Source organism: Erythrolamprus reginae, chromosome 1 (genome assembly GCF_031021105.1).
Source record: "Erythrolamprus reginae isolate rEryReg1 chromosome 1, rEryReg1.hap1, whole genome shotgun sequence".
Lineage (NCBI taxonomy): Eukaryota > Metazoa > Chordata > Lepidosauria > Squamata > Dipsadidae > Erythrolamprus > Erythrolamprus reginae.
The window spans coordinates 139,060-152,055 of NC_091950.1; the positions used below are offsets into that span (position 1 = coordinate 139,060).

At 62.4% G+C, this 12,996-nt stretch overlaps 2 protein-coding genes across 3 annotated transcripts; one reads left to right on the plus strand and one right to left on the minus strand.

Annotated features, from left to right (window-relative positions):
* The first annotated feature begins 286 nt into the window (after positions 1-286).
* Positions 287-2,618, plus strand: LOC139162558 (guanine nucleotide-binding protein G(I)/G(S)/G(O) subunit gamma-7-like). Its single transcript, XM_070743063.1, has 2 exons — positions 287-440; positions 942-2,618. Exons 1-2 carry the CDS (start codon positions 360-362, stop codon positions 1,065-1,067), a joined length of 207 nt encoding a protein of 68 aa, XP_070599164.1. The 5' UTR covers positions 287-359; the 3' UTR covers positions 1,068-2,618.
* Positions 2,619-9,988: 7,370 nt separating this feature from the next.
* Positions 9,989-12,484, minus strand: GADD45B (growth arrest and DNA damage inducible beta). Of its 2 annotated transcripts, XM_070731689.1 has the most exons (5): positions 12,334-12,484; positions 11,198-11,575; positions 10,991-11,092; positions 10,676-10,892; positions 9,989-10,582 (listed from the first exon to the last, which is right to left on the minus strand). In XM_070731689.1, exons 2-5 carry the CDS (start codon positions 11,239-11,241, stop codon positions 10,469-10,471), a joined length of 477 nt encoding a protein of 158 aa, XP_070587790.1. In that variant the 5' UTR covers positions 11,242-11,575; positions 12,334-12,484; the 3' UTR covers positions 9,989-10,468. The 2 variants fall into 2 exon arrangements, with proteins under 2 accessions (XP_070587790.1, XP_070587779.1); XM_070731678.1 differs by lacking the exon at positions 12,334-12,484 and having other exon boundaries at positions 11,198-11,874.
* Positions 12,485-12,996: the final 512 nt, after the last annotated feature.

The window sequence follows — 12,996 nt, forward strand, 5'->3', positions numbered from 1 at the left end:
TCCCTTTGCAGGGAAGGGCCCGCCCCCCCATTTCCCGCCCCCCCATTTCCCGCCCGGTTCCTCCCCAGGTGAAGGTGGGCGGCCCCCGTGCAGCTGGGGGGGAGCGGCCGAGGCGGTCCTGGGCCGCACCCACGGGTGGGGGAGGGGGATCATGGCCCCATAAAGGGACACAGGCAGGTCAAGGCAGCCCTCCTCCTCCTCCTTCCCCAGAGCACTTTGTAGCGCTGCCACCGGGGGGGGGGGGCTGTCTCCGAAGGGGAGGGGCGATGCGGGGCAGAGCCAAGAGCCCCCTTGTCTGGTGTTCCCTCCCTGCGTCCAGGCGCTGCCGGGGGTCGCCCTGCGCCCCTCCATGGCAGAGAATGTCGACCACTAACAACATCGCCCAGGCCAGGGAGCTGGTGGAGCAGCTGCGCCTCGAGGCCGGAATGGAGAGGGTCAAGGTGGGCGCCGGGCTGGAGGGGCGGGGGGGGCAGGCCTTAGCAGGTCACCTCTGCCTGGAGGTGGGAGCAGCTGAGGGGAGGGTCTCGGTGGAGAGCCCCTTGGAGCACGGAGGCCGCCTGCTTGCACTTGCTCCCTGTGGGCGGTAGGGGGGGCGGCTGAGTCCACTTCTGGGGCGAGAGGGTCTCTTGAGCAGCTGGGAGGGAGCCAGGGAGGAAAGGAGGGCCGACCCTCACCTCCCTCCAGCCAATCAGAACGTCTGGTCCCCTTCCAGAATGGGGAGGGGTTGCCGGGGCACCTGCCCACATGAGAATGAAGGGGAGACTTTGAAGGGGGGGGGATTTTCAGCTGACAGGTGGATTCTCCCACAGAGCGTAACCCCCCCCCCCAATGCCTCAGGCCCTGCAGCGCTCTCTCTCCCGCCTCCCCCTTCTCCTCGGTCACCCGCCAGATTGACCCCCTGCTGGGCTGGGCTGGGCTGACGTGGCTGCTTCTCTCCGCAGGTCTCCAAGGCCCCCCTGGAGCTGAGGAACATCTTTGCGCAGCAGGCCAGGCAGGACCCCCTGCTGGTGGGCGCCCCCACCTCGGAGACCCCCTTCAAGGACAAGAAACCCTGCACCCCCCTATAGCCAGCCCCCCCCATCTCCAGTCAGCCCAAAGGCCTGGCCCTTCTGGCTTGCCCCACCCAGCGGTCAAAAGGGCCCAAGGCCCAGACTGAGGGGCTGTCCTGGGCAGGGGTCCCGGGCTGGAGGCCAAGACCACAACCAGAGGCCCCGCCTGCAGCTGCCCTTCCCGGACTGTTGGGGAGGGGGCTTCTCTTCCTCACATCACCTCTCCTCCTTTGGGGTGCCCCCCCCGATTGTCCCCTCCCTCCCCCCCTGGGACCCTGGCAGGCGGGGCTTCCTCCCGGCAAGGTAGCGGGGGGGGGGGCTTCTTCTGGGAACAGCCCTTGACCTGCCCTGAGCCGCCAGGAGGCCATTTGGCTGAAGAAAGAGGAGGGGGTCACCTGGGGGCCCCACCCCCTACTTGTGCCAAAGCTCTGTGTGTGTGTGTGTGTGTGTGTGTGTCCTGCCTGGTTGGCCGAAAGCCGGCTCCCCCCCCCACAAGAGTGGACCCAGCTGCCAAGAAGCAGAGCAGAGGGGGGGTCCCCTGGGAACGCAGCAGGAAGGATGGGGGAATGAGGGAGGGGGGATCTGCAGGGCTCCAGGCTAGGAAGGGGGGCCAGGCTGAACAAGGCCTTGCTGTTGAGGCTGGGGGGGATAGAATGGGACTGGCAAGCACCCCCACCCCCCGCTTGGCTCCCCCCAGTGCAAAGCCAGAGATGCTGCAGGGTTGCCAGCCGCTTCGCTCTCCTCTCCCCTTACTCAGAAGCAGTGAGGGTCTCTGTCAGGTCCAGCCCCCCCCCTCTCCTGGACCCCTTGTGCCAAAGTCACAGGCTGCCCCCCCCCTGCGTGCCAAAGCAGCCCCCACCACCACAGAGGGAGGTGGAGCTGAGAACATTTGGCCTTAAAGTGTCGCTTACACCTAAAGTCTTTGTAAAGTTACACATAAAAATTTCCTACATGAGGCTTTGAAAAGACCCACAGTGCCACACAAACTCTAAAAGACAGCAACAAAAACTCTTAACTTTTCTGAGGCCTTAAACGTGTTTGTTTTATGCCTAAATCTGGCACTGGGCAGTTGCCCCCCCCCCCTGGAATCCCAGCCCAGGAGCCCCCCCCCCCGCATTCCCTCCCACAGTGGCTGGGCTGGGTCTGGCCTGCTTTCAGCTCTGCCCCTCCCTCCTCCTGCCCTCCCCCCTCGGCTCTCCTGCCCCTCCCAGCCTGGGCCTTTTACAGAGAGACAGGAGGGGGGAGGGCAGGTGAGGGGGGTTGTTCCCTGTCAACCTCTTCTCAAGCTGTTGGTTTTTTAATTCACCGGTGACACATGTGGATTGGTTCAGTTTTTTTAAAAAAAAGCCTGCTGAACATTGTTCTCATTTGCCAAACTTTCATCCTGTTGCCAAAAAGAGGGAGGTTTATAATTTGGGGGGTGAGGGGTGGGTCTGGTCCTCTTTTTTTGCTAATCCCTGCCACTCCCCCATTTTTGTAGTGGGTTCCTCTCTCTTCTGCCCTGCACTGAACATCTTGTGAGGTTCCTGTTTTTAAAACACACAAATTGATAACCGAAAAGAATAAAACTTTTTCCTCTCTGTTTGGGAAGGCAGCTCTGGTCTCCTGCTTTGGGGTGGGGTGGGGGGGGGTCCCTTCCAGCACCCACCTACTGGGCTCCTCAGTTCCTGGGAAGGGTCTCCGAGGTGCCATTCCTGGGGAGGCCCTGCTCATGCCGGCAGGAGAAGAAAAAGAGCCGCCTCAGGTGAGCCTCCAGTGGTGGCCTGCCCCGAAGGGCAAGAAGAGGGCAAGACAGACAGGACCTGAACACCAGTGGGGGAAATGGGGGGGGGGTAAAATTCAATCCTCTGAATCAGCCAATGTGGTGGGGGTGGGGGTGTATGTGGGAGGGAAGCCCCCGGGTTCCCATCTCAGTCGGGGTGGGGGAGGAAGAGGAGAGCTTAGTGGCTTCTGCGCTGGTCACGCGGGGCTGGGGGGGCATCCAGGCCCAGCGCTTCCTCTCCAAAGCCCCCCCTCGGGGGAGACGGCAGAACGGCCACCTATCGCCGCCTCCTCCCCTCCCCGGCCGGCTGCCATCCACGGGGGAGCCTCGGAGCCAGGATAGAGAGGAGCCCCGAGGGCCCCCAGATGTCCCCCCCCCCGTCTCTCTAAAGAGCCCCGGAGCCAAATCCTCTCCGCCGGTTTCGGTGCTCCGCGGCCGCCAAGACCCCGGGGGTGTCCGCCAGGCCCCGCCTGGGGTCCCCAGCCCCCCTCGGCCCGTCCGACGCCGCGGGCCGCCCTTCCCGGCCCCTCCCCGGGTGCGCGGCGGCAGCGGCAGAAGATAATTATAGCTCTCGGGGAGCTAAAAATAGCGGCGGAGGAACAAGGGCTATTTATAGCGGCGTCTGTGAACTTTGTCCCGACGGCTTTCACGGCTGTGCCCGGGGCAGAGCAGGGAGCGGAGAGGCGCCGACCGGCCGGCCTCCCTAGCAGCCTCCGCAGCCACGGAAGGAGAGGAGACGCCCGAGCGCCGCGGCTCCCGCCCACCCCCGCCTCCCACAGCTCGGGGCTCCGTGGGGGGGGTGTCCCTCCTCCGACGCAGCTGTGGGCGGCTGGACGGGCAGAGGCCTCTTGTGCAGCCGCAGCCCCGAGAGAGTCGCTGGCTGAGCAGCTGGGCAGACCCTCGATCCTCTCTACAGCCGGGGAGGGGGCTTCTGTAGACCACCCCCAGGGGGGGGAGGCCCAGTCCGCGCTGCCTCCGCCCAGGGCAGACTCGGGCTCCCTCTGCCTCTGCCCCCCCTGCTTTCCTTCCAACCTGGCACGGACCCCCTGGGCTCAGCCCGATCCCCCGGCCCTCTCGCCAGGGAAGGGAGCAGAGCCCGGCCTCCGCAGCCGCCTCCCCCTCCGCGGGCTTCCTGGCAGGCCTGGCTGTGCGGAAGGAACCCCCCGCCCCCACACGCACACACCCCTTGCCGCCGTCATTCCCCTGCCCTGACCCATTGAGCCCCTTTGGCCAAACTGTGGGCTCCTTCCCCAATGCCCCGCTGTGCCGAATCCTCCTTTTCCCCGCGTTTTTCCTGGTATTTGGGAAACTAGAATGAAGGGAAGAGAGGCTGGCAACATTTTGACAAATTATGAAAAGGCCAGTGGTGGACCAAGGTCAAAGCAGAGTCTTGGGTTTCAGAAGAGCTGATTTCAATAAGTTCAGAGCTTGGGACGGAATCCAGGGATCACGGGCGTCTTCAAGGGCCCAAAGGCCTCCAGGAGCTTAGGAGGTTTTGAAAAGGGAGATAATTGATACAAGGCAGCCTAGCCCCATGCCAGCCACGAAGGACTCTCTGACCGATGGAAAGGCCAAAGGGACAAGGGGGGAAAGAAGGGGGGGAAACTAAGCCAGAATCTCTGACCCTCTGAAGGTGACGCCAGGGAAACTGAGGCCCACAGTGAACAAAGGCCACAAAAGGGAAACAGAAAAGCTTCTCCCAACAGGTTAAAAACCAGAAAACCGTCAAGGAAATGGTTGATTTGATTGATTGATTGATTGATTGGATTCATAGCCTGCCCCTCTCTGAGGACTCGGGAGGCTTCCGGCCACTTTCTCTCGATTGGTCCATTGCCGAGAGGAAGTGGCCAGAGGAGAGAGAGCAGAGGGGCTTCACTCGTTTTTTCCATCTCTCTTTACGCAAAGGGGGAAAACAGACCAACCTATAAAAAATGGCACCACAAGAAACATATTAGGAACACAAGTTAAAATAGGGGAGAAAATGGGAAGGGAACCCCTGTCCACCCTAGACGGATTTCAACCCGCCAGGACCAGATGGATCCCACCCCGAGGTTCTGAAGGAACCGGCAGACGAGATCTTGGTGCCCCTGGACTCTCTTGCAAAGATCCTGGAGCACCGGGCGGGGGGGGGGATGGGGGACTGCCAGGACTGGGACGGGGGACGGGGGGTGGTGAAAAACAGCCCAACAGGCCAACCGGACGTTCCCTTGTTTGTCCCCCCTCCGCTGTCAGAGGCCTTCAGGAACTTCCCCGGTTCTGGGCAGACCCCTCGGCCCGTCTCTTCTGCAGCCGGGAAGGCTTTTCTGGAGGCCCTGCAGCCGACAGCAGAGCTCCAGATCCACCTGGGCTCCGTTATCGGCTAGAGAAGCCTCCAGGGAAGCCTGGCCAGATGCAGAAGAGATGGGCCGAGGGGTCTGGGGCTGCAGCTAGCTGGAGTCATAGAGGGCAGCGCCCGTTTTCTTTCCGAACGGCCAATCGCCCACTGGGCCGTTTTCTGCCCTCCGCAGACTTTCCTGAGCCCTGGGCAGAGCAAAGAGCAGCCCACGAGTCCGGAGGCTTTAGTGAGGCCTGTGCACATGCGGAGGGGGGGGGAGCAGGAGGGCTTGTGTGCCTGCACAGGGCATTGCATGTTATCACACACACATACGCGCACGCCCTCTTGCTTTGCCATTGCGGAAGTAGCCGTGCCCGGTTCCTGCAGCCGTTGTTCTTCGTCCGTCTTGGCCTCCGTCCATCCCCTCGTCCCCTGTGTGGCTCCGCTCTGCACTCTTCCCAGAGCCTCCACGTCCTCCTTGCATCGTGGCGACCAAAACTGGATGCAAACATTCCACGTGTGGCCTTATAAACGGGTATTAACCCTTTGCGTGACCTCGATTCTCCCCCTGTGTTGATGCAGCCTAGAGCTGTGTTGGCCTTTTTGGCAGCTGCTGCACACGGCTGGCTCCTATTCATTCATTATTATGATTGAATAGTCTTGATTTATTTTCCAATGTCAAAAAAACACAAACACAAATACAAAATACAAATACAAAAAATAACAAGACAAAGAAATATTTTTTTAAAAAAGACCAAAATTGAACAAATACAGAATACAAACAAATATAAACATTAAGAACACTATACGGTATATTTTACAGGATTTTTTTGCCTCTTCCTAAGAACCATTTTCTACTTAAGAACCCAAGCCCGGAAAAATTTCCCAGGAGATCTGAGAGCAGCACGAAGGCCCGGCCAGTTTCCTTCCATTCCGCCTTTAATCCCGGCCATCGTGGGCTTTTCTGGGCTGCCAGAGGAGCCTTTCGGTGGCACTTAGGAGGCTTTGGCAGCCCAGAGCGAACGGAGCGTTTTCCTTTCTCTGGGCGCTCAGAGGGGGAATGAACCACTTTGCTGTGGTGACTCCCTCGTGCTGCCTCCCACACACTGGCGTGAGGTTGCCTCCCGGAGCGTCTGGGTGTGGAAAGGCAAAAGAGGGCCCTTCGCCCCAGCCAGATCAACTCAGCTTCAGCCAAACCGAGGAGTCACCACCGTGAAGGAAAGGCACCGGCTGCCAAGTGAGCGAGCGAGAGGAGAGGGAGCCCTTCAGCATGGGAAGGAAGGGGACGCAGGGAGCAGCAGCCACTGCCTTTCGGTCCAAGGAGCAGGAGGCTCCCTCCTCAGAGACAGCTGTTCAGAGACAGTTGGGCTTTGTGTGAAACACCCACAGCTGCAATCTTTCCCTCTTTGGCCTCGAGGGTTCTTTGCGGACCCTCAGAGGGGACCCTGGATGCTTTCTGCCCAGGCCCGAGGCGGGGCTCCTACAAGGCCGGGTGGGCTCTGCCACAGGAAACCTTGCCGGCCCTGCAGAATTCGCTCTTTAAACTGGGAAACAGCCTCACAGACTTCAACTCCCAGAATTCCCCAGCCAGCAGCAGGACAGAGAGCGGAGGCGCCAGGAGACTCAGATTCCCTTTCAAAGAGCTCATTTCCGGGCACTGGAGATCGGCAGCCGCGAGAAGCGGGAGGGAGATGAGTCTACATGAGACCCTCAGGAGGGTGCGTGGAATCCTCTCGCCTTTGCAGCACTCGAAGCGGCCGGCCAACCTCTGGCGAGCAGCGCCCAGTCTCACAGCCCCCACCGCATCTCGCCCTCGCCTCACGCGGCCTGCTCGGGGATGCTGCCTCCTGCCACCCCCCCCCAACGGCGAGCATCACTCCCCGGCCGGCAGGGGGGCGGCACCTCTCGGCTGCTCTCCGAGAAGAGCTGGGTGGGGGGGAGGCCAGGGCGGCCTGGTTGAGGGGCCCAATGTGCTGGGCGGGGGAAGGACTGGGACTGGGACCACCACCGCCCTCCTGATTCCCGGGGATTGGCGGGTCCCGCGAGGGCTGCCCAGGGCCCGCTGCGGGAGGCCGAGAGCCCTGCGTGCAGAGCCAACGCCGAGTGGGTCTCTGGCCGGGCCCATGCGGCCAGCCTTTACGCGGGAGCCGCCCCCTCCTCCCCTTTGGAGCTGGCTGGCGGCGCTTGATTTGGCTGCAGGGAAACAGCTGCGTCTGTGCCCCCCCCCCGGAGGGTTGCTGGCGTTTGGGTGTAAGCGGGAGGCTAACGGGTCCCCCGAGGACGAGGGCGCCCCCTGCAGCCAGGTGAATCCCCGAGGAGGCTTCTCACTGACCTGCATTGCCGTGTTTGTATTGCAAAGCAATAGGACCTGTGTTTTGTGCACGCAGGACAGATGGGCCCTTAGCAGGGTTTTCCTGCAGGGGGGAGGGATTGGAGGGGGGGCGACCGTGGTGCTCCATGTAGCTGGCAAGGATGGCACATCAGGGGGACCAACTCAGCTGCCTCCACCTGCTGGGCAGAATGGCGGGCAGCCTCGTGCCCAAAGCAGCCGGGGGAGGGGGTCAGCCGCAGACAAGGGCCGGATGCCCGCACGGGGCCAGGGCAGCCTCAGGAGGGAGAGGCACTGGTCGGTCGCAGGTGGCCAAAGGGGAGCAGGCAGGGCCTCCGAGGGCACCACCCACAGCCAGGGTGGCCAAGGGGAGACGCGATGGGGAGGGGCGGGCCACTCCTAGCCAATTCCCCTGGCCGCACCAGAGGGGAACCCCCCCCCCCGACATTTCATGCTCCTGCCCTCAGGATGCCAGAGCTCAGCCAGGGGAGGGAGGGGAGGGAGAGAGAGAGGGAGGGAGGGGGAGAAAGAGGGCGAGCAAGGGGGAGGGAGGGAGGTAGTGGGCCAGGTGAGAAGGTGGTGGCGCTCCAGCTCCAGCGGTCCTTGGAAGAAGCCGATTATCTAGGTCCCCAGCAGTCTGGATTCAGACCCGGCTACAGCACAGAAACTGCTTTGGTCGCGTTGATGGATGATCTCTGGCGGGCCCAGGACAGGGGTTTATCCTCTGTCCTGGTGCTTCTTGACCTCTCAGCGGCTTTCCATACCATCGACCATGGTATCCTTCTGCACCGGCTGGAGGGGTTGGGAGAGGAGGCACTGTTCTCCAGTGGTTCTCCTCCTACTTCTCCGGTCGGTCGCAGTCGGTGTTAGTGGGGGGTCAGAGGTCAACCTCAAGGTCTCCCCCTTGTGGGGTGCCTCGGGTTGGTCCTCTCCCCCCTGCTATTCAATATCAATTCCATCTGTATTGACCCCCTCAGAGAGGGTCCTCCTTGATCCACAGCTCACATTAGAGAACCATCTTTCAGCTGTGGCGAGGGGGGCGTTTGCCCAGGTTCACCTGGTGCACCAGTTGCGGCCCTATTTGGGCCGGGACTCACTGCTCACGGTCACTCATGCCCTCATCACCTCGAGGTTCGACTACTGTAATGCTCTCTACATGGGGCTACCTTTGAAGAGTGTTCGGAAACTTCAGATCGTGCAGAATGCAGCTGACGGAGCAGTCATGGGCTTCCCTAAATATGCCCATGTTACACCAACACTCCACAGTCTGCATTGGTTGCCGATCAGTCTCCCGTCACAATTCAAAGTGTTGGTTATGACCTAAAAAGCCCTTCATGGCATCGGACCAGAATATCTCCGGGACCACCTTCTGCCGCGCGAATCCCAGCAACCAGTTAGGTCCCACAGAGTGGGTCTCCTCAGGGTCCCATTGACTAAACAATGTCGTTTGGCGGGACCAAGGGGAAGAGCCTTCTCTGTGGCGGCCCCGACCCTCTGGAACCAGCCCCCCCCCCCCGGAAATTAGAACTGCCCCCACCCTCCTTGCCTTTCATATGCTCTGTCCTCAGGCTTGGGGGAACTGAGACATCCCCCCCTTGCCTATGTAATTTTGTGCAAGATATGTACGTCTGTATTTTATCTATTGGTTCCCCCGGGCCTATACGGTTTACACATGTGTATGTTTGCTTTTAATAAGGGGTTTTTAGTGATTCTTAAATTATTAGATTTGTTGTACATTGTTTTATTGTTGTTGAGTCTGCGGAGAGGGGTGGCATACAAATCTAATAAATAAAATAATAATAATAATAATAATAATAATAATAATAATAGTAGTAGTAGCTTCTGGGAAGAAACACATTCCTGATGGCAGCAGGGCTGGGCTGGCTGGGGGGGGGAGCTCCCCCTGCAAACCTCCCAGAAGCTGTTGCAGCCATGCCTCCCCCCCCCCCGGGAGTCTTTGGGGCCTGGGGCAAGGGAAGGCTGGTGGGCGACCAGGGCAGCTCTGTCAGGGCCCCCGTGCTTGGCTGGGCCGGGCGTTGGCTCCTCTGCCTGGGGTCCAAGTGAAGTCTAGGAACATTTGGGGAGGTGGGACTGCAAGAGCTCTGTTGCGATCCTGAACCTGCTCCAGCTGGGCAACATCTCTTCGCACTCACACTTTCTGCTGAATGAGGCCCCGGATTGAGCAATAGAGATATTCTCTCCCCCCCCAAAAAAAGAAGTTTGGCGGCAAGTTGGGGCCAAGATGCTCCCAGGGGAGCAGAATTAAGTGCACCCCCAACAAGTAGAGGAAGGAAATTCCCTCCCCACTGGAAATGGGGAGTCTCCGAGTCTGTGGAGAGGGGTGACATACAAATCTAATTAATTAATTAATAATAATAACAATAAGAATAACAATAATAAATACCACAAGGCACAACTCTATGTGCAGGTAGTGGCACAACAGCTGGTTCAGGTCCCATGCAAAAGGCACACCTTGACACTCCCCACCCCAAGGCCAGAGGGGCCCTTGAAGGCAAGAAAGAGTGGCTCCCGTGACTTTCCCAACACAAGGTGGTTTATTAGCCTTTTAAACCAAGAATAAATTTGCACTCATCTCCTTCCGCCTCCAGAGAAAAGTCTCCCAAGACAGATAAACACGTCTCTCTTTGAAGTAGAACCGTCCTCTCCCGCTGAGCGTTGCAACTGGCAACCCGGGTGTGTGTGTGGGGGGGGGTCGCTGTTCCTCTTCTCCCCCCGCCCCAAGGCGGGACCTCCTCCGGGCGGCTCGGCTGTCTCTCCTGGGCAGGCAGCTCCCTCAGCACTGGCGGGCGGCAGGGCCGGCGCCTCCGCCCACGCGCTCCCACCGCCGCCGGCTCCTCCTCGGGACCCAGTCGGACCTCCCGCTGGCTCTGTTCCCGTCTCGTGCGTGACTCGCCCGCCGCCGGTCCGGCGCTCCTGCGATTCGCACAGGAGCCCCGTTCTTCGCTCCGGACTGTCGATCACGCGGCGCTCAGCACCAGGCACCGACCGGGGCCTCAGCGCGCCTTCAGGGCCAGGTAGGGCACCCACTGGTCGTTGCAGCGGCTCTCCCGGCAGAAGCGGGCCACCTCCGCCAGGCCCTGGCTGCCCCACCAGTCCGTGTGCGGGGCCTGCGGGGGGAGGAAGGTCGAGGCGCCCCTCAGTTCCAGCGCAGGCAGAGACGCCCCCGACTGGCCGCCCCCGCCTCCCGCCCACCGGCTCACCGTCACCAGTAGGCAGTGCAGGTCTCGCGGCTCCGCGCCGCCGCCGCCGCCCGGGGGGTCCTCGCCCAGCACGGCCGCCAAGCGCTCCAGGCCGGAGGCGCGCAGGATGTGGATGTCGTTCGCGCAGCAGAAGGCCTGGATGAGCGTGAAGTGGATCTGGAGGGCGGTGTCCGCTTCGTCCGCCGCCAGCAGGCAAAGCACCACGCTGTCCGGGTCGCTGCGGAGAAGGACGGCCGGCGGGGTCAGCGGAGGCGCCCGGGCAGCGGCTGCACCGGCCCCGGCGGCCCCGCCCCCCCGCCCTCGGGGGACACTCACGCGTTCATGAGCTTGGCGGCCTCGTAGACGCCCACCGTCAGGCAGCCCTGCCGCTGCGCCGCCCCCAAGAGCCGCTCCAGCGCCGCGCCGACCGAGCTCATCCTGGAAGGCAAGATGGGGTGGTCAGAGGCGCCCCGGCTCTTCGCCCCCGCCGTCCGTCCGTCCGTCCGCCCCTCCCTCCCGCGGCCCGGTGGCCGGAGGACTCACCTGCCGGCCGCGTTGTCCCCCGGCAGCAGCTCCTCCAGCGTCATGGCCAGGGCGGCTCCGACCCAACCGCCGTCCAGAGCGCGAACTCGGCCCGGCCTTCCCGCAAAGCAGGCCGACGTAGCAGAGCGGGACCCAGCAGGTGACCCCGAGGCGGCCGAAACTCTACGGGGCCCCGCGCGTGACGGCGCCTTATCTACCTTCTGCGAGGGGCGGGCTCACTCCCTCCGTTCCCGCCAGCGATTGGCCCGCCAGCAAACCAGGCCGCCCCGCCAGCTCTGCCATTGGCCCGCTCAGACTCCCACGGGGAAAGGCGAGCGTCGGCCTTCGGGGAAGAGAAGCGGCGGAGTTTCGGCTGAAGCTTCCCAGCAGCGGCATTTCCTGCCCAGGGAGGGAGGGAGGGAGGAGGGGGGGCTGTTGTTGTACAACGCGTGGAGTTCCTCGGAAGCGACAGCGAGGGAGCAGCGCAGCGCACCCTCCCCTCTGCACCCCCCCTCCCGCTTCTCGGGCGAGCCAGGCTCCAGGCGGCTCTTGGTGGGACGGCGAGTCAGCCGGCGGGGGGGGGGGGGGGTTCACACGGGGGGGGGCGGCAGGATCTGGATGATAAACCACTAGAAGCCCCCGTTCCGGGCTGGAGGGAAAAGCCTGCGCGGGGCGGGTGGGGGTAGATGCACAAGACTGCTGCGGGTGGGGGGGGGAATTCTCCTTGCAGACCCCCCACTTCCTTCGGCCTTTCTGCACTTTTGCCCGCCCCTCCCCCCCTCCCCCCAGAAATGCCGAGATTCCGGGCGGCCGGTCACACGACGCGCGTTGCCTCGGCCTTGTGAGTCACGCGTAGCCGAACAGGAAGAGAGGGCCGCTCCTTCCCAGCGCAGCGCCTCCGGGCCTGGCTGGACGTCCCGGCTGAGCCACCCGGGGAGACTCCGGATCGCGCGCCGCCTGCGAGGACGTCCCCTGAGTCAGCGCGCCTGCAGCGCGTCGCGTCGCCGGCCCGGCCTTTTCCCCGGAAAGGAGCCCGCAAAACCCACCCGGGGATTTGCAGCAGGGCCGCCCGCAGTTTGTGCTGGGAAACCAGGTGCTGCAACCAGAGTGCCAGGAGACACCCCCCCACACAACCCCCCCTTCACCTTCAGTCCCACCTGGATATAAACCCCTCCGGGCTCCTGGCTCCGGTTTTCGGAGGGAGTGCAGAGACAGAAGGTCACCAGAGGCAGCCGTGGGCGGTACCTGTTGTTGCTGTGGCTCTTACGGCTTTCCCAGGCTCTGGGTGGGCAAGAGCAGCCCCTCCCTGCTGCAAAAACCTCTGCCCCTCGGTGGGCACAGGCCTTACCCCCCCATTGATTGCCCCCCCCCCTGCCACCTGGAGGGGGGATTCCCCCAACACCTTTGCTTTTGGCCTGTCAGGTGAGTGGCAGCCCCCCCCCCCGCGCCTTGTCCAGAGCCCCCTGCTCTGCCCCCCCTTCCTGTCAGCACGAGGGGGAGTGGAGGGGGGGTTGCCTTTGTCTTCTGGCTCCTCCCCCCCACCTCTCTTTTGAGGGGGCTGCAGTATTTGCCTTGGGCCTGTGTGTGTGTGTGTTTTGGAGGCAGCCGCCCGAATTCCACCGAAATAGGCGGAGTGGGGGGAGGGGCAGGGCTGGCTGGGGAGGAGGCAGCTGAGCCAGAGGTTGTTTACCTTCACAGCTGGGGAAGAAGGCAAAGGGAAGCCCAGCCCAACGCTCGACCGGTAGGGGGCACTGGGGATTTCCCAGGAAATGTCAAAGGGAACTCCGCCTCCCACCAGATGCTCCTGTGCTTCCCCCAAG